At 46.9% G+C, this 21698-nt stretch overlaps 1 protein-coding gene across 1 annotated transcript in view; it reads left to right on the plus strand.

The window, feature by feature from the left end:
- Positions 1-21698, plus strand: part of aif1l (allograft inflammatory factor 1-like) — a gene marked incomplete at its 5' end in the record, with an annotated part of 44249 nt that overhangs the window by 10985 nt on the left and 11566 nt on the right. The window contains one exon of the mRNA XM_083641110.1: positions 4408-4474. Within this exon, the coding sequence (XP_083497236.1) occupies positions 4408-4474 (67 nt within the window). The remainder of the gene's footprint in view (positions 1-4407; positions 4475-21698) is intronic.

Genomic DNA, 21698 nt, shown 5'->3' on the forward strand with positions numbered 1-21698 from the left:
ATACAGACTAGGGTGCGGGCAGTAAGATACAGACGTTAGGATACAGACTGTAGGATACAGACTAGGGTGCGGGCAGTAAGATACAGACGTTAGGATACAGACTGTAGGGTGCAGACTGTAGCATACGGGCAGTAGGATACATTACAGATGGTAGTATGGGTGTAGGGTGTGGGCAGTAGGATACAGACTGCAGGGTGCAGACTGTAGCATACGGGCAGTAGGATACAGACGGTAGTATGCAGACTGTAGGATGCAGGCTGTAGGATGCAGGCTGTAGTATGCAGACGGTAGTATGCAGACTGTAGGATGCAGACTGTAGTATGCAGGCTTTAGGGTGCAGACTGTAGGATGCAGACTGTAGGATGCAGGCTTTAGGGTGCAGGCTTTAGGGTGCAGACTGTAGGATGCAGACTGTAGGATGCAGGCTTTAGGGTGCAGGCTTTAGGGTGCAGACTGTAGGATGCAGACTGTAGGATGCAGGCTTTAGGGTGCAGGCTTTAGGGTGCAGACTGTAGGATGCAGGCTTTAGGGTGCAGGCTTTAGGGTGCAGACTGTAGGATGCAGGCTTTAGGGTGCAGACTGTAGGGTGCAGACTGTAGGATGCAGACTGTAGGATACAGGCATTGCAGGGTGCAGGCTTTAGGGTGCAGACTGTAGGATGCAGACTGTAGTATGCAGTGTGTTTGATAAAGGACATTCCTTTCTGTGGAGGTTGCAGTAGTGACTCATGTGTGGAGGTTGCAGTAGTGACTCATGTGTGGAGGTTGCAGTAGTGACTCATGTGTGGAGGTTGCAGTAGTGACTCAGTCAGCTGAGCTGAGTCAGGCGTCCTTGCCTAACATCCAGTAGTGGCGTGTGTTCATCATCCTTATCATTACAAGCTTCACAGACACATAGAGGCCAATGCTGAGAACAGCCTCACTACTGTATATACACTCTCATCTGAAGCTTCACAGACACATAGAGGCCAATGCTGAGAACAGCCTCACTACTGTATATACACTCATCTGAAGCTTCACAGACTCATAGAGGCCAATGCTGAGAACAGCCTCACTACTGTATATACACTCTCATCTGAAGCTTCACAGACGCAGAGAGGCCAATGCTGAGAACAGCCTCACTACTGTATATACACTCTCATCTGAAGCTTCACAGACACATAGAGGCCAATGATGAGAACAGCCTCACTACTGTAGTGTATATACACTCTCATCTGAAGCTTCACAGACTCATAGAGGCCAATGCTGAGAACAGCCTCACTACTGTATATACACTCTCATCTGAAGCTTCACAGACGCAGAGAGGCCAATGCTGAGAACAGCCTCACTACTGTATATACACTCTCATCTGAAGCTTCACAGACACATAGAGGCCAATGATGAGAACAGCCTCACTACTGTATATACACTCATCTGAAGCTTCACAGACGCAGAGAGGCCAATGCTGAGAACAGCCTCACTACTGTATATACACTCTCATCTGAAGCTTCACAGACTCATAGAGGCCAATGCTGAGAACAGCCTCACTACTGTATATACACTCTCATCTACATACATGGTTCTCTCTCTCTCCTTTCCTTGGAGATTGAAGTTATGACGCCCACATGGCAGATTGCTCCATTATAATTTCATTAGTAGCCTACATCTCTTCAGGCGTTTTTCCACTATCTTCCCTCCACCCTGGCGAGGTGTTCCACTTTGAATAGAGCCATGAGAACTGACACTGAGGGAGGAGGGATATGCATGTGATTCAGCATCCTGAAGTTTGACTTTTTGAATCCTCTTATCAGGATGGACAGCTAGGGCTTGGTATCGAGTTTCGATACTTACTTGGCACCGAAATGAAAGCATCGATACTAAGGGGTATCGAAACCTCCCTTGTCAAACGATACCAATTTTCGATACCAAAACAAAACAGCGTCATTGAGCCTATAAGCATGCGACATGCTTGCACACCGCGCTCTAATGCGGCTGGTGATTGGCTGTCATGACAGTAGGGCTGCACGATATTGGAAAAAACTGACATTGCAATATTTTTTTATTCTGCGATATATATTGCGATATGAAAAAAGACAGGAATTTTCACCAAAAGTCTTGAATAGGTCTATCAAGCCTTGCCTGTTTAAGAAGATGGCCTAGTGGGTAACGTGCACGGTTGACGTAGTAGGAAGTGAGTGTGTTTTTAGCCACAGCCAGGGTGAGTTGCAGGATCCTAAGTGAGTAAAGGTACTATAGTTAGTAGGAAAAGAGCTTAGAACGTCACCGAGAGGGCATGCATTACTGTATGTTATCAGTTCATTTACCTTACTTGACATTGCATGCTCTGCGATGTGACTATTGCGCATGTGCACATTGCGATGACGATGCTGAAACGATATATTGTGCAGCCCTACATGACAGCGTGAGATAAATGTCCTTTTTAGGTTACCACAGCATCAGACCTATTAGATTTATAGGGAAGGGATTGCTGTTACTATTATTATTATTATTATTATTATTATTATTATTATTATTATTATTATTATTATTATTATTGATCCACCACCGATTGCAAAATTCTGGGCCGACAGATGTTAAAAATAATAATTTGGCTCATATGTTTAATTTACAGTATTATTATTATTATTATTATTATTATTATTATTATCCTTTTGTGACAGGGAAACAAAATAAATCATAATTTTGAACGACAAATAACTGAACTGTTTTAAAGTGTTATAGCCCTTCGTGATGACACTATCTTTGAATGAGCACAAATTCAATCAAGTTAATTATGAAACAAACACCTTAATATAACCTTCTTTCATCGACTATTTCGCGACAAAGATTATTTTTGTGAAAAATAACCGTTTCAAAAGCCTTTTTAGCTTGTTATTCAGAGAGACAGATGTGTAGGCTTGTCCAAAGATTGCCCAGTCACAAGTCACGACACTGGCTGAGAAAAATCCAAAACAAATCATCTTTGATGTGCGAATCTGTGGAGAAAATGAAGAAGATGGACAATAATATAAAGTGAATCCCTCACGCGGAAAAGTACAGTGAGCCACCAGCATGGTTTCTACAAAGACTACGTTCACACAGATGGGGCTTGGCATGTTGTTGACTCAGCTGTTGGGGGTCAGTGTGAGACAGCCTATTTTCATGGGGTACCCCGATGCTGCTGGAAACAATATAGTAAAAACAATATATATAGTCAAGCTGCAACAATGTCAATCCCTCTACTCATCAGATCAGCTATGGCTGTGGTCTGACCAACAGGTGAGGCTCCGCCCTACCTCGCCGTTAGTCATAGTCAGTTAGTCAGAGAGATCCTATTTAAACAGGTTCCAGTGTTTGTCATACTGTACCATATACCAGATGAAGGTCGTTTGACCGAAACGTTGCAATTATATATTTAAAGTCCCTGGAAACCAAAAATATCTTTTTATTATTTAGCATTTTGAGTTCATCACATCACAGGAACCTATGTTAATAAGCCACCAGCCAAATTTGAACGATGATGAACGTCGCAAAGTATATAAATTTAGGTTTGACAGTCATGGCAACAGTCATGAGAATCAATTACCGGTAGATTTTAGAGTGTATTTTCTCCCGCGGACTGTGTGGGCGTGTCCCGTCTGCAGCAGGTCTCTCTCTCTCGGAGGAGACCTCTCTCTTGTGTGTGTGTGTGTGTGTGGGGCGCGCATAGCCTACTGACAGAGAGGAAGAGATCTCTGCCGCTGCGAGTGCACAGTGCTACTGTGTGTGATTCGATTAAATCTTATGACGTGATAAGATCATGCATTTTAGCACCGCGCGCACCGCTCTCTTCAATGAGGAAATGGAAATCCAGACCTTGTAGAAAAGTGTCGATTTTTGGGGTTAGGGTTGAAAGTAATGTCAACTACTTTCTGAGGCACACAATTACTCACATAAGACCCTAAATTTAATAGTGGGGAAGGTTTTTGTGGATTTTGGTTTCCAGGGACTTTAATAAAAGCCTTTAAGTGGTAGTCAGTGTGTGGGAGAGTCTTCCTTTTTAACTAGTCATAGAGATGTGAAACATTGTACAGATATTTATCTGGACAATTTTTTTAGGACCCTTAATGTTTGCCATATTTTTGGCCTTTTGGCTCATGACCCGCATATTAGAATGACATGAGATTTCAAGAAAATACAGCTGTTTGGAGTTCTGTTGTGACGATAAAGCGCTACTATCCACAATGCTGGGGAAATCAAGGAACTCAAGTGCATGTTTTGCCCTGCTGCCATAGCCTGCTCATTGCTGCTAGTAGCTGTATTTGAGACTTGGGCACACAGCAATACTCTTTTCATCAAGAATGAGGAAACAAACACAGGGGTCAAAGTGTCTGACCCCTGTCAGAGTAAACTAGGTTTGTTCACTCTCTCCCTTCTCCTTCCTTCCCAGGAGTACATGGAAGACGAGAAATACAAGGATGACGAGGACCTGCTTGAAAAACTGGAAGCTTTCAAAAGTAAGGAACTATCCTCCCCTCGGATGTATCGGTATCCTTGCTCTTATCAGGGAAATGCATACATAGGTCCACCAGTATGTGTGCTTGTGTCCATTTGTGGGTAGGGTTGGGTACAGTTTACATTTGAACCGCTACCTGGTACCTGGAATTCGCTAACGGTACCCAATAGTACCTTTTTTTGGTAGTTTACAAAGAATAATAATAATAATTTGATTTCAGTTGTAAAAAATAATAATAATAACAAGACAGTCTAATAATGGCATGGCTCCGTGGCAGTGTTGGATGCATATGAGTGAGATGCATTATGCATGTGAGTGTGACCGTTAAAGTGGGCGTGTCTGGGATTAAAGTGGGCGTGTCTGGGACGAGAGTGCACCTGCGAGCTCAGAGCAGAGGCAGACAGGGGTCCGCTAATGAATGTATTTTACCGAACAAATCTGAAATTTACCAGGCATGTTTCAATAACGGTGTATTACAAACGCAATATAATGTGTCATGGACTGGTCTCTTTACTTTTCTTTTTTCCCTAATTTATTTTTATTTTTATGGAACAATATACAAGACAACAGGCTCAGACACGGGGGGGGCAGGCAATGTGATGCTACCAGCTGTTCAAGGTGCTCATCTATGTAATGTAATAGATGAGGTGCTTGGGATCTCACACAAGGAGTCCACAAGACACCAGTCAGGCGAGCCATCAGTCACCCCCAACCTCACTCACCTGTCATTCTTAACCTCATCAAAGTAGGCCAGAAACGGGTCCCAGATAGTTGAGAACCTCCCAAGCGAGTTGGTCCTCAGGGACCTGAGTCTCTCCATCTGTATAACAGAAATCATGTCCATCAGCCATACCCGAAAAGAGGGTGGAGAGGAGGACTTCCACTCCTAACCCTAACCCAGAATGAGTCTCTTGGCGACAGTGGTCCCCAGTGTCAGAGACTGTTGCACAGCTGTAGGGAAGTTCAGAGAGAGGACTCTGAGCAGCTGAAGATGGTGAGTTCTGCCTCCAGCTGTAGGGTTGTGTTGTAGGCCCTAGAGTACCAATCAAATATTTTAGCCCAGAATCTCGTTAATAAAGGGCAGAACCAGAAGGCATGAGATAGTGTGCCCTCTGACACCTGTCACATAGTGGCGAAACAGAAGGGAAGATCTTGTGTAATTTATGCTTGGAGTAGTGAAGACGGTGAGCGACTTTAAATTGAATCAGCTGGTGTCTGCTATTGACTGGTCTCAATATTCTAAAACAAACTCGTGTCTAGGGGCATCTAATATGGCACCAACATCTGCAACATGAAGAAATTAACAATGACTAGCAAATCAATACAACTGGCCAAAGAAAATAATACAGACAGACAAACCCCAATTTCAACATTTATTTATTTATTTAGAACATTTTACACACACCGCACAAAATAAAACCCTTCCCTCTCCCCTTCCAAACCGGTCCTAGTAGATCAGTAGAACCTCCAACCTGTCACAGTCTTTCACCACCAGGGGACAGCGTGAGGACATAGTTGTTGTGTGCGACTCGGAGGAAGTCTCTCTGGCTCTGCGCCAGGGGGAAGCATGTAACCTATGTGACGGCGGCGCTCACTGACACGAGGGCAGGTTGAGAGTGTCAATGAAAGCATGTCAATGAAAGCAAGAATGTAAACGACACCACTCACAAGCTGATGATAATGATAACGCTAGTAAAACCGCTAAGCTAACATCAGCCAACACAATGAATAGAGCCCAGTTATCTCAACAACTTATCCAACTGGCTAATTAATAATTAGCTGAACACGTCGAACATGCCACAGCTGCTGCGCTGCGGGGAACTTGGGTTGAAATACGGTACACTTTTTAGAAATATTTTGTGTTTGACCACCAGGTGGTTCTTCAGGTTAGACGTGTTGCCATGGCCAGTTTGCATTTCGCATCACGAATATGAGTGTTGTGTGCGTCAAGTTTTGAAAAGATTAACCGCACTTGCGACCGCTTTTTGGCTCAGCATTGCACTGTGTTCAACACAAGGTGCCGGGGTGACATCATCTCGCTGTTGCGTTCAAGACAACTCCGAGCTTTGAACGTGTAGTCTCGCTCTCTCGCTTTCCCTCTCTCTCGCTTTCCCTCTCTCACCCAGATGCGCTCTGAGGTGCCGAAATTGGGCATGTTTGATTTGAAGTGAATTGGTACTGGGTAGTACCAACGTACTTCGGTCGGTACCCTTAAAGGAGAATTTTGGTATTTTTCAACCTGGACCCTATTTATATCATCATCATCATCAGTATGTAAAAGGGAGCTCAGGCTGTCTGGCCCACTGATGACAGTGATGTCATAAATTCACTCACAAGGATATAGTTCAGTGATGTCACTGATGATGTCATCAGTGATTATGTCATCAGTAGGGATGGGCATCGAATTTCGAATTTTCGAATAATCGTTGTTATTATCAAGGTCGACTTTTATTATTGAAATTCGAAATTCGATTTTTTTTTTTTTTTTTTTTTTTTTTTGAGTGAAATGTTGCATTGTCTCCCCTGATTCTAAGAAATCGCTTGGTTTGAGCAAGTAGAACAATTTTTATAAGCATTTTAAGCAAGGTTTATGGAAAAATGAATGGCGGATGAAATCCCATGAAGAGGGAGAGGGGGTGACTTTGGCACCCCTTTGGCACTCAGACCTGAGCCTACTAAATATTTAATGAACCACTCATGATTGTCAAAACTGTTTTTTATTTTCGAAAATGTCAATGTCATGTAACATGTTCTTTACTTCAGTAGTGCAATGCTTGTTTGAGCTAAAAATCCACAGCAGAAGCTTTTTATATTAATTAATAAAGCCGTAGACTTAGAATCAGGGGAGACAATGCAACATTTCACTCACAAAAAAAAATAATAATTCTTTTTACATTTTTATTTTTATTTTCGAATTTCGAATTAAATTCGAATTTGGCCAGCGAATTTCGAATAGTGTTTTTGCTAGAAATGCCCATCCCTAGTCATCAGTGATGTCATACATAGGCATTGTGAGTAGGGATGCACCGATGTGAATGGTATGGCTGATAACAGATATTTACAGATGTCTATGTTCTTTCTAAAAACACATTTCTATGATAATAACATTTTGTACATACTGAAAAACACATGTAAACACTGTGAATTTGATAGTTATGCATTTCTTAATTTCCAAAACATTTGGAAAAGCCCATAAATCATAGATTTATCACAATGTTTCCTCTCAATGTGAAACATTTGGCTGATACCGATGATAACCGATATTAACATTGCAACATCGGACCGATGCCGATATGTAAAAAAATGACTAACATCTGCCGATACCGATATGATTGCAGATATATCGTGCATCCCTAATTGTGACATCACTGATGATGTCATCAGTGACACGCACACGAGAGCGACAGAGGGAGAGGGAGAGAGAGCCAAGGGAGAGGGGGGAGAGAGAGAGGGAGACGAGAGCAACTGAGGGAGAGAGAGGAGAGAGAGAGGGGGAGAGAGAGGGAGACATTGCGCGCGCTCCAATAGGGCAGGCGAGGCCATGCAACAGCCGAGCTGCGGGCGAGGCCACGCAGCGGCCAAGCTGCGTATGCGAGCTGCAGGGCGGGCGAGCCTAGGAATCAAGCATGCTACCTAGTATATTATACATGTAGCCAGGTGCTGGAGGAAGAATAAATGGAGCACGTCTAGCTGCACATGCTATATTTCAGCTAAAACCAGGGTGTAAATAACATCTTTTCAAGTGGCAGATGTGGAGACTTGGATTACGTCAGGTGAGCAATATGGAAGTTATCCCCTGTGGGAAAAGCAGCTGCCAACTGAAGCGATCTCTTGGTCATTACTGCATCAATTTCAAATTTCTGTCCACATGACTTAGTGATACATACAAATAAAAACAAATAGGGTCCCCTTGAAAAATACCAAAATTCTCCTCTAGTACCGAGCTCGCTACCCAACCTTATTCGTGGGAGTGTTACACTGAATATTTGTTTGTGAGTTGGCAGTGTACTGTGCACACACACACACACACACACACACACACACACACACACACACAGTTTGTTTTTCTCTCTTTGTGTGTGGGAGAGAAAGATGGACTGCTCTGATTTCGACGTGCTTTGCAGGGCCAAGTCCTCCGTGGCCTGGGAGGAATGTGCTGCTGGGGCGTTCCTCTTGCTTGTTGTTACAATGCAGATCTTTGGGAGAACTGCTGCTTTCAGGGACTAGAAAAACACATGCAGCTACCAGGAGCTGATTGAGGGAATATAATGGCGTGACTTGCCAAAGAACTATTCCCTTATTCCGCTGATGATATTGCATACCGTGTGTGTGTGTGTGTGTGTGTGTGTGTGTGTGTGTGTGTGTGTGTGTGTGTGTGTACAGGGTGTGTGTGTACAGGGTGTGAAGTAATTATTTTCTTTGTCATGTCCGTGGATATTTGAGTATGCGATTTGCCAGGCAGTGTAAACTGTTTATTTGAATAGGAGTCGTACGTCTTGAAATAAGGAGCATAGTTCCCCGTGTCCTAGTTGCCGTCCGTGCTTGCTGGAGGAAATGGAACAGCGGTATATAAACAGAAAGAGGACCCAGTGGTCAGGCCCTGAGAGATCGCTGCTTTCTTCTTCCCCCTTAGGCTCCATGTTGTCCCAGTGACCTAGAGGTCAGTATCTAAACTAGAGGTCAGAGGTTAGTATCTAAACTCCCCCAAACAAATCACAGCAATCCTACTGGGGACCAAAAGAATGATGAGCCATACTTGAAATGATTTAGGACTGACCCGAATGCTTTGAAGCTTCAATCGATGCCGGTAATGGATGTCCAAATCAGTATTCAAATGCTTCATTCTTGTGTTTTACCCCCCTTACATTTATTTTTAAATGGTAATCAACATTTTTTATTATTATTACTTATTATGACATTTAACATTAGTGATAGTTTTGTGCCTCTCATCTAACGTTAGTTATCAGCACTGAAACTGCAACAGTTTGCCCATGCTGCCAGCCAGCAGGGCTTATATAGTGTATGAGAAAATTTGTTTTTATGGGCTATGACTGTAGTTTATTTGATGTGATTATTATTGCACATTTTGTAGCCGTTTTCGTTTAGATAAAAAGGAAAATCTTGAAGCCTGATTTTTGTCCTGGGACCTCCCACACACCCACCACTGCCCCCCCCCCCGTTGAAGCTTCAAATATATTCAAATACTTATCACTGAAGCTTCAAATATATTCAAATACTTTATCACTGAAGCTTCAAATATATTCAAATACTTTATCACTGAAGCTTCAAATATATTCAAATACTTTATCACTGAAGCTTCAAATATATTCAAATACTTGATCACTGAAGCTTCAAATATATTCAAATACTTATCACTGAAGCTTCAAATATATTCAAATACTTTATCACTGAAGCTTCAAATATATTCAAATACTTGTCACTGAAGCTTCAAAGCCCAAACATGGTATTCTGGGACAGCCCTACAATGATTAATCTTGACATCTTTTCTCTTTTTTTTCCCCAATTAACCAATCTGATTTAAGTGGTTTACAAAAAGAAAAATGAATCAAGCCACAAAAAATTCAAAGCTTTGAGTTGTCATTAGGGGTGCACCGATCACGTTTTTTGCCACCGATCACCGATTACCTATGAGAAATATCTGCCCAACCGATCATCGACCGATCACCGATTACCGATCACCGATATATATATATATATATTTATTTATTTATTCATTTTGTAAGCAGCTATAGCAGTCTATTATAGAACAGTGTCCATTTTACATATAGGCCTACATTTCATGCATCAAATTGAAAGTGCAGCACATTTTCTTTTTTTCTACATCAATATTTTATACTGTGTAGGCTAAAGGAAACCGCCAACATGATTTTTTGTGTGTGAGATAATTGGAGCACAAGACTGTGTTGAACTAAATGGCTAGTAGTTCAGTCCAGTTCCCTCAGTCCAGTTTATAAAAGAACAAAAATCGTTCCACTTCGGGATTTCCATGTTACCAGTTCAATGCAGTTCAGTTCACTCAACAAAAATACTCCATTTTCCGGGATTTCCCTGTTACACAAGAAAATAACTTCGACCCAAGTAAACTATTTTATCGATTAAGCTAAAGCGGCTAACGCTAACCGGAGCTATTAACGTTAGGAGGATACACGCAAATATGGATCAAACACGGACTTAACAGCATGCAAATGCCTCGGTAGGCGGGAGGACTGGAGGTAACTTCTCTCTGCTGAGTCTGCTCTAATCACCAGCTGATGTGTGTGATTCAAAGACGCAAGGGGTGTGTTGACAGTCTGGTGTTGTGTCTGGAGGTGAGTACACTGACGAAAGCAAAGAGTGTGCTTTGCAACACAATGATATAAACGTTAGAGCACAATATGAAAGTTAAACGATAGACATTGAAGACATGAAAATGGGCTGCCTCATGTTTCTCACGTGCAGCATGATCGGCTATGCAATCGGCGACAATAAAGAAATATCTGCAGCAGCAGATCACATATTTGAGGTCAAAATCGGCCGATACAGATTGCGTGTCGATCGATCGGTGCACCCCTAGTTGTCATATCATAAAATAATATATACGATGATGAGCGGATAAGAAGATACACTGTCCAAGTAGTGCCTGTTTCAGTTGTCAAGACAATTGAGAACAGAAGTCAAGTTGTAGTTTTAAAAATGGATGACAGAAACCTGAACTAAAGCTTGCCTCTCCTCTCCCCGTAGGGTAAGTGTCTTGCAAATGGGATGGCAAATTAACCTTTATGTCCACTGACCCTAGTGGCAGGCAGGGGAAGTGATGGAATTCAATGATACTGTTATCAGTCAGTATTGTACTGCACTGTTTACAGTGTTATCGCTGTACTATAAACTGCCCTTTAACCCGTGAGCATGGACTGCAAAGAACCAAAACCAACACAGATGATCTGCTGCTGTGAATCTCTGACCCTGAACTCCTTCTGGAGGTGAAAGACAAGTAGAAAAAATGGAGGCAAAGGAAATGCTGGGGGCTGTTACGTCGATGACGCTCTTGTCATTTCGGGGCATCGGCCACTAAAGGAATGTAGGTCAGAGAGAAGCGTCGGAGACGTCAGTGTTGTCGAGCTATTTTCACTGCCTTTTTAGATTTAGATGATCAGCGAGCAGCTCCGCGACAAAGCAGGCCCACTCAAGACATCATGCACTCAAGATATTCTGCGTGCGTGTGGAGAGAGGCCCTCTGCTCAGAGTCTACCAACAGGGTTAGCATTGTCCCCTCCCACCTCCCAGTCCCACCCCCCCATGGGCTCACACAGTTCCATAGCTAAAGCGCCTCTCTTCCTCCCTCCCAACACACACACACACACACACACACACACACACACACAGAGGCTCCATTGTGGTAGAGGAATAGCGAGCATAATGTGACTGACTGAAGTGATCTTCCAGAGAGGAGAGAGTGGTAACGTTTGGGCAAAAGGGGGAAATGTCTGCCTGCCACAGGTTCTTCACTTCAGCAGCAGCCACTTCAGAAGCTACTCGTGTTGTTGAGAATGTTCTTTTCCTCCACTGAAACACAATGGCGGCGTACAACTGTTGAAAATGAATGCTGCCAAAAGTCCAGTCACTGTTCACATGCAGCGCTCGCTCGTTGTTTGTAAAGGTTAGCTTCACAAGAGAAGATGCATCGATCTCATCTGCAGGACAAAGATGCTTCGTTGTCTCGTTAGTTACTAGTGGAAACCATTATGAATGGCTGTTTAAAGCCTAGTTGCAGATGATAAAGTATAGCCCCACTCTTCAAGAGAATCCAGCAGTCGGATATAGTCAGTGTTTGGGTTGCCACGGCTTTACACACTTTGGATAGTTCATAGAATAGAGCTGCAAGCGGCCATTTGTGAATCCAAGTCCATGGTGCCAAACACACATGGATGCCTTGCTGGGCCTGTTTGACATGTGTATTTGCAGTATTAAGTAAGACCATGTTAGATTTAGGGCTGTGAATCTTCACTGGCCTCACGATTCCATTCGATTACGATTCATCTGTCTTCGATTCCACGATGCATCTGGATACAGCTCAAAGTATCGCAGCTCCAAGTATCAAATCCTCAATCTTCTGTATTATTACTGCACATGGCTACTTTTTCATCAATTAATACAAGCAGTCAGATAAATATCAAGTCCCTTTTTTACTTAGAAAGTGCTTTCAAATCTGAATGTCAACAGAAATTGAAACATAAACGATTCGGCGATTCATCTGTCTTCGATTCGATTCACACGTCCGCATCGCGATGCATCGATTATACGATTAATTTTGACACCCCTAGTTAGATTCTGTAGCCTATGTTGCGCATGTCAGAAACTTGAATGGGCGATTACTGTATTGTAGAGCATGTAACCATACATCTGTATTTAGCGTAAAATAAATATGTAGCGTAAATGTAAACACTTGTGGGGAATCGGGGTCTGTTTGTAAGTCAACTGTAGAGGCGTCGATGGTGTACAACCGATGTGCATGGTCATGATTTTACATCGCAAATGATCGCGCAATGATATATTATCTTCCCATCCCTACACAACTGCTAATCTGGCGGCAACACAGCAACATTGTAGAGCACGTCTGACACACGCTCTGGAAGTAGAGCACGTCTGACACACGCTCTGGAAGTAGAGCACGTCTGACACACGCTCTGGAAGTAGAGCACGTCTGACACACGCTCTGGAAGTAGGGCACGTCCGACACACGCTCTGGAAGTAGAGCACGTCTGACACACGCTCTGGAAGTAGAGCACGTCCGACACACGCTCTGGAAGTAGAGCACGTCCGACACACGCTCTGGAAGTAGAGCACGTCCGACACACGCTCTGGAAGTGTGGAGTTTGATGTAGAGCACGTCTGACACACGCTCTGGAAGTAGAGCACGTCTGACACACGCTCTGGAAGTGTGGAGTTTGATGTAGAGCACGTCTGACACACGCTCTGGAAGTAGAGCACGTCTGACACACGCTCTGGAAGTGTGGAGTTTGATGTAGAGCACGTCTGACACACGCTCTGGAAGTAGAGCACGTCTGACACACGCTCTGGAAGTAGAGCACGTCTGACACACGCTCTGGAAGTAGAGCACGTCTGACACACGCTCTGGAAGTAGAGCACGTCTGACACACGCTCTGTAGAGCACGTCTGACACACGCTCTGGAAGTAGAGCACGTCTGACACACGCTCTGTAGAGCACGTCTGACACACGCTCTGGAAGTAGAGCACGTCTGACACACGCTCTGTAGAGCACGTCTGACACACGCTCTGGAAGTAGAGCACGTCTGACACACGCTCTGGAAGTAGAGCACGTCTGACACACGCTCTGTAGAGCACGTCTGACACACGCTCTGGAAGTAGAGCACGTCTGACACACGCTCTGTAGAGCACGTCTGACACACGCTCTGGAAGTAGAGCACGTCTGACACACGCTCTGTAGAGCACGTCTGACACACGCTCTGGAAGTAGAGCACGTCTGACACACGCTCTGGAAGTAGAGCACGTCTGACACACGCTCTGGAAGTAGAGCACGTCTGACACACGCTCTGGAAGTAGAGCACGTCTGACACACGCTCTGGAAGTGTGGAGTTTGATGTAGAGCACGTCTGACACACGCTCTGGAAGTGTGGAGTTTGATGTAGAGCACGTCTGACACACGCTCTGGAAGTGTGGAGTTTGATGTAGAGCACGTCTGACACACGCTCTGTAGAGCACGTCTGACACACGCTCTGGAAGTGTGGAGTTTGATGTAGAGCACGTCTGACACACGCTCTGTAGAGCACGTCTGACACACGCTCTGGAAGTGTGGAGTTTGATGTAGAGCACGTCTGACACACGCTCTGTAGAGCACGTCTGACACACGCTCTGGAAGTGTGGAGTTTGATGTAGAGCACGTCTGACACACGCTCTGTAGAGCACGTCTGACACACGCTCTGGAAGTGTGGAGTTTGATGTAGAGCACGTCTGACACACGCTCTGGAAGTGTGGAGTTTGATGTAGAGCACGTCTGACACACGCTCTGGAAGTGTGGAGTTTGATGTAGAGCACGTCTGACACACGCTCTGGAAGTGTGGAGTTTGATGTAGAGCACGTCTGACACACGCTCTGGAAGTAGAGCACGTCTGACACACGCTCTGGAAGTAGAGCACGTCTGACACACGCTCTGGAAGTAGAGCACGTCTGACACACGCTCTGGAAGTGTGGAGTTTGATGTAGAGCACGTCTGACACACGCTCTGGAAGTAGAGCACGTCTGACACACGCTCTGGAAGTAGAGCACGTCTGACACACGCTCTGGAAGTGTGGAGTTTGATGTAGAGCACGTCTGACACACGCTCTGGAAGTGTGGAGTTTGATGTAGAGCACGTCTGACACACGCTCTGGAAGTAGAGCACGTCTGACACACGCTCTGGAAGTAGAGCACGTCTGACACACGCTCTGGAAGTGTGGAGTTTGATGTAGAGCACGTCTGACACACGCTCTGGAAGTGTGGAGTTTGATGTAGAGCACGTCTGACACACGCTCTGGAAGTAGAGCACGTCTGACACACGCTCTGGAAGTAGAGCACGTCTGACACACGCTCTGGAAGTGTGGAGTTTGATGTAGAGCACGTCTGACACACGCTCTGGAAGTGTGGAGTTTGATGTAGAGCACGTCTGACACACGCTCTGGAAGTGTGGAGTTTGATGTAGAGCACGTCTGACACACGCTCTGGAAGTAGAGCACGTCTGACACACGCTCTGGAAGTAGAGCACGTCTGACACACGCTCTGGAAGTGTGGAGTTTGATGTAGAGCACGTCTGACACACGCTCTGGAAGTGTGGAGTTTGATGTAGAGCACGTCTGACACACGCTCTGGAAGTGTGGAGTTTGATGTAGAGCACGTCTGACACACGCTCTGGAAGTAGAGCACGTCTGACACACGCTCTGGAAGTAGAGCACGTCTGACACACGCTCTGGAAGTAGAGCACGTCTGACACACGCTCTGGAAGTAGAGCACGTCTGACACACGCTCTGGAAGTAGAGCACGTCTGACACACGCTCTGGAAGTAGAGCACGTCTGACACACGCTCTGGAAGTGTGGAGTTTGATGTAGAGCACGTCTGACACACGCTCTGGAAGTGTGGAGTTTGATGTAGAGCACGTCTGACACACGCTCTGGAAGTAGAGCACGTCTGACACACGCTCTGGAAGTAGAGCACGTCTGACACACGCTCTGGAAGTGTGGAGTTTGATGTAGAGCACGTCTGACACACGCTCTGGAAGTGTGGAGTTTGATGTAGAGCACGTCTGACACACGCTCTGGAAGTGTGGAGTTTGATGTAGAGCACGTCTGACACACGCTCTGGAAGTAGAGCACGTCTGACACACGCTCTGGAAGTAGAGCACGTCTGACACACGCTCTGGAAGTGTGGAGTTTGATGTAGAGCACGTCTGACACACGCTCTGGAAGTGTGGAGTTTGATGTAGAGCACGTCTGACACACGCTCTGGAAGTGTGGAGTTTGATGTAGAGCACGTCTGACACACGCTCTGGAAGTAGAGCACGTCTGACACACGCTCTGGAAGTAGAGCACATCTGACACACGCTCTGGAAGTAGAGCACGTCTGACACACGCTCTGGAAGTAGAGCACGTCCGACACACGCTCTGGAAGTAGAGCACGTCTGACACACGCTCTGGAAGTAGAGCACGTCCGACACACGCTCTGGAAGTAGAGCACGTCCGACACACGCTCTGGAAGTGTGGAGTTTGATGTAGAGCACGTCTGACACACGCTCTGGAAGTGTGGAGTTTGATGTAGAGCACGTCTGACACACGCTCTGGAAGTGTGGAGTTTGATGTAGAGCACGTCTGACACACGCTCTGGAAGTGTGGAGTTTGATGTAGAGCACGTCTGACACACGCTCTGGAAGTAGAGCACGTCTGACACACGCTCTGGAAGTAGAGCACGTCTGACACACGCTCTGGAAGTAGAGCACGTCTGACACACGCTCTGGAAGTGTGGAGTTTGATGTAGAGCACGTCTGACACACGCTCTGGAAGTAGAGCACGTCTGACACACGCTCTGGAAGTAGAGCACGTCTGACACACGCTCTGGAAGTGTGGAGTTTGATGTAGAGCACGTCTGACACACGCTCTGGAAGTGTGGAGTTTGATGTAGAGCACGTCTGACACACGCTCTGGAAGTAGAGCACGTCTGACACACGCTCTGGAAGTAGAGCACGTCTGACACACGCTCTGGAAGTGTGGAGTTTGATGTAGAGCACGTCTGACACACGCTCTGGAAGTGTGGAGTTTGATGTAGAGCACGTCTGACACACGCTCTGGAAGTAGAGCACGTCTGACACACGCTCTGGAAGTAGAGCACGTCTGACACACGCTCTGGAAGTGTGGAGTTTGATGTAGAGCACGTCTGACACACGCTCTGGAAGTGTGGAGTTTGATGTAGAGCACGTCTGACACACGCTCTGGAAGTGTGGAGTTTGATGTAGAGCACGTCTGACACACGCTCTGGAAGTAGAGCACGTCTGACACACGCTCTGGAAGTAGAGCACGTCTGACACACGCTCTGGAAGTGTGGAGTTTGATGTAGAGCACGTCTGACACACGCTCTGGAAGTGTGGAGTTTGATGTAGAGCACGTCTGACACACGCTCTGGAAGTGTGGAGTTTGATGTAGAGCACGTCTGACACACGCTCTGGAAGTAGAGCACGTCTGACACACGCTCTGGAAGTAGAGCACGTCTGACACACGCTCTGGAAGTAGAGCACGTCTGACACACGCTCTGGAAGTAGAGCACGTCTGACACACGCTCTGGAAGTAGAGCACGTCTGACACACGCTCTGGAAGTAGAGCACGTCTGACACACGCTCTGGAAGTGTGGAGTTTGATGTAGAGCACGTCTGACACACGCTCTGGAAGTGTGGAGTTTGATGTAGAGCACGTCTGACACACGCTCTGGAAGTGTGGAGTTTGATGTAGAGCACGTCTGACACACGCTCTGGAAGTAGAGCACGTCTGACACACGCTCTGGAAGTAGAGCACGTCTGACACACGCTCTGGAAGTAGAGCACGTCTGACACACGCTCTGGAAGTAGAGCACGTCTGACACACGCTCTGGAAGTGTGGAGTTTGATGTAGAGCACGTCTGACACACGCTCTGGAAGTGTGGAGTTTGATGTAGAGCACGTCTGACACACGCTCTGGAAGTGTGGAGTTTGATGTAGAGCACGTCTGACACACGCTCTGGAAGTAGAGCACGTCTGACACACGCTCTGGAAGTAGAGCACGTCTGACACACGCTCTGGAAGTAGAGCACGTCTGACACACGCTCTGGAAGTAGAGCACGTCTGACACACGCTCTGGAAGTAGAGCACGTCTGACACACGCTCTGGAAGTGTGGAGTTTGATGTAGAGCACGTCTGACACACGCTCTGGAAGTGTGGAGTTTGATGTAGAGCACGTCTGACACACGCTCTGGAAGTGTGGAGTTTGATGTAGAGCACGTCTGACACACGCTCTGGAAGTAGAGCACGTCTGACACACGCTCTGGAAGTAGAGCACGTCTGACACACGCTCTGGAAGTAGAGCACGTCTGACACACGCTCTGGAAGTAGAGCACGTCTGACACACGCTCTGGAAGTGTGGAGTTTGATGTAGAGCACGTCTGACACACGCTCTGGAAGTGTGGAGTTTGATGTAGAGCACGTCTGACACACGCTCTGGAAGTGTGGAGTTTGATGTAGAGCACGTCTGACACACGCTCTGGAAGTGTGGAGTTTGATGTAGAGCACGTCTGACACACGCTCTGGAAGTAGAGCACGTCTGACACACGCTCTGGAAGTAGAGCACGTCTGACACACGCTCTGGAAGTAGAGCACGTCTGACACACGCTCTGGAAGTAGAGCACGTCTGACACACGCTCTGGAAGTAGAGCACGTCTGACACACGCTCTGGAAGTAGAGCACGTCTGACACACGCTCTGGAAGTAGAGCACGTCTGACACACGCTCTGGAAGTGTGGAGTTTGATGTAGAGCACGTCTGACACACGCTCTGGAAGTGTGGAGTTTGATGTAGAGCACGTCTGACACACGCTCTGGAAGTGTGGAGTTTGATGTAGAGCACGTCTGACACACGCTCTGGAAGTGTGGAGTTTGATGTAGAGCACGTCTGACACACGCTCTGGAAGTAGAGCACGTCTGACACACGCTCTGGAAGTAGAGCACGTCTGACACACGCTCTGGAAGTAGAGCACGTCTGACACACGCTCTGGAAGTAGAGCACGTCTGACACACGCTCTGGAAGTAGAGCACGTCTGACACACGCTCTGGAAGTAGAGCACGTCTGACACACGCTCTGGAAGTGTGGAGTTTGATGTAGAGCACGTCTGACACACGCTCTGGAAGTGTGGAGTTTGATGTAGAGCACGTCTGACACACGCTCTGGAAGTGTGGAGTTTGATGTAGAGCACGTCTGACACACGCTCTGGAAGTAGAGCACGTCTGACACACGCTCTGGAAGTAGAGCACGTCTGACACACGCTCTGGAAGTGTGGAGTTTGATGTAGAGCACGTCTGACACACGCTCTGGAAGTAGAGCACGTCTGACACACGCTCTGGAAGTAGAGCACGTCTGACACACGCTCTGGAAGTGTGGAGTTTGATGTAGAGCACGTCTGACACACGCTCTGGAAGTGTGGAGTTTGATGTAGAGCACGTCTGACACACGCTCTGGAAGTAGAGCACGTCTGACACACGCTCTGGAAGTAGAGCACGTCTGACACACGCTCTGGAAGTAGAGCACGTCTGACACACGCTCTGGAAGTGTGGAGTTTGATGTAGAGCACGTCTGACACACGCTCTGGAAGTGTGGAGTTTGATGTAGAGCACGTCTGACACACGCTCTGGAAGTGTGGAGTTTGATGTAGAGCACGTCTGACACACGCTCTGGAAGTGTGGAGTTTGATGTAGAGCACGTCTGACACACGCTCTGGAAGTGTGGAGTTTGATGTAGAGCACGTCTGACACACGCTCTGGAAGTGTGGAGTTTGATGTAGAGCACGTCTGACACACGCTCTGGAAGTGTGGAGTTTGATGTAGAGCACGTCTGACACACGCTCTGGAAGTAGAGCACGTCTGACACACGCTCTGGAAGTAGAGCACGTCTGACACACGCTCTGGAAGTAGAGCACGTCTGACACACGCTCTGGAAGTGTGGAGTTTGATGTAGAGCACGTCTGACACACGCTCTGGAAGTAGAGCACGTCTGACACACGCTCTGGAAGTGTGGAGTTTGATGTAGAGCACGTCTGACACACGCTCTGGAAGTAGAGCACGTCCGACACACGCTCTGGAAGTGTGGAGTTTGATGTAGAGCACGTCTGACACACGCTCTGGAAGTGTGGAGTTTGATGTAGAGCACGTCTGACACACGCTCTGGAAGTGTGGAGTTTGATGTAGAGCACGTCTGACACACGCTCTTTTAGTGGAGCACGTCTGACACACGCTCTGGAAGTAGAGCACGTCTGACACACGCTCTGGAAGTAGAGCACGTCTGACACACGCTCTGGAAGTGTGGAGTTTGATGTAGAGCACGTCTGACACACGCTCTGGAAGTAGAGCACGTCTGACACACGCTCTGGAAGTGTGGAGTTTGATGTAGAGCACGTCTGACACACGCTCTGGAAGTAGAGCACGTCCGACACACGCTCTGGAAGTGTGGAGTTTGATGTAGAGCACGTCTGACACACGCTCTGGAAGTAGAGCACGTCCGACACACGCTCTGGAAGTGTGGAGTTTGATGTAGAGCACGTCTGACACACGCTCTGGAAGTAGAGCACGTCCGACACACGCTCTGGAAGTGTGGAGTTTGATGTAGAGCACGTCTGACACACGCTCTGGAAGTGTGGAGTTTGATGTAGAGCACGTCTGACACACGCTCTGGAAGTGTGGAGTTTGATGTAGAGCACGTCTGACACACGCTCTGGAAGTAGAGCACGTCCGACACACGCTCTGGAAGTGTGGAGTTTGATGTAGAGCACGTCTGACACACGCTCTGGAAGTGTGGAGTTTGATGTAGAGCACGTCTGACACACGCTCTGGAAGTGTGGAGTTTGATGTAGAGCACGTCTGACACACGCTCTGGAAGTGTGGAGTTTGATGTAGAGCACGTCTGACACACGCTCTGGAAGTGTGGAGTTTGATGTAGAGCACGTCTGACACACGCTCTGGAAGTGTGGAGTTTGATGTAGAGCACGTCTGACACACGCTCTGGAAGTGTGGAGTTTGATGTAGAGCACGTCTGACACACGCTCTGGAAGTAGAGCACGTCTGACACACGCTCTGGAAGTGTGGAGTTTGATGTAGAGCACGTCCGACACACGCTCTGGAAGTGTGGAGTTTGATGTAGAGCACGTCTGACACACGCTCTGGAAGTGTGGAGTTTGATGTAGAGCACGTCTGACACACGCTCTGGAAGTGTGGAGTTTGATGTAGAGCACGTCTGACACACGCTCTGGAAGTAGAGCACGTCCGACACACGCTCTGGAAGTGTGGAGTTTGATGTAGAGCACGTCTGACACACGCTCTGGAAGTGTGGAGTTTGATGTAGAGCACGTCTGACACACGCTCTGGAAGTGTGGAGTTTGATGTAGAGCACGTCTGACACACGCTCTGGAAGTGTGGAGTTTGATGTAGAGCACGTCTGACACACGCTCTGGAAGTGTGGAGTTTGATGTAGAGCACGTCTGACACACGCTCTGGAAGTGTGGAGTTTGATGTAGAGCACGTCTGACACACGCTCTGGAAGTGTGGAGTTTGATGTAGAGCACGTCTGACACACGCTCTGGAAGTAGAGCACGTCTGACACACGCTCTGGAAGTGTGGAGTTTGATGTAGAGCACGTCTGACACACGCTCTGGAAGTGTGGAGTTTGATGTAGAGCACGTCTGACACACGCTCTGGAAGTGTGGAGTTTGATGTAGAGCACGTCTGACACACGCTCTGGAAGTGTGGAGTTTGATGTAGAGCACGTCTGACACACGCTCTGGAAGTGTGGAGTTTGATGTAGAGCACGTCTGACACACGCTCTGGAAGTGTGGAGTTTGATGTAGAGCACGTCTGACACACGCTCTGGAAGTGTGGAGTTTGATGTAGAGCACGTCCGACACACGCTCTGGAAGTGTGGAGTTTGATGTAGA

Source organism: Poromitra crassiceps (genome assembly GCF_964638095.1).
Source record: "Poromitra crassiceps genome assembly, chromosome: 8".
Taxonomy (NCBI): Eukaryota; Metazoa; Chordata; class Actinopteri; order Beryciformes; family Melamphaidae; genus Poromitra; species Poromitra crassiceps.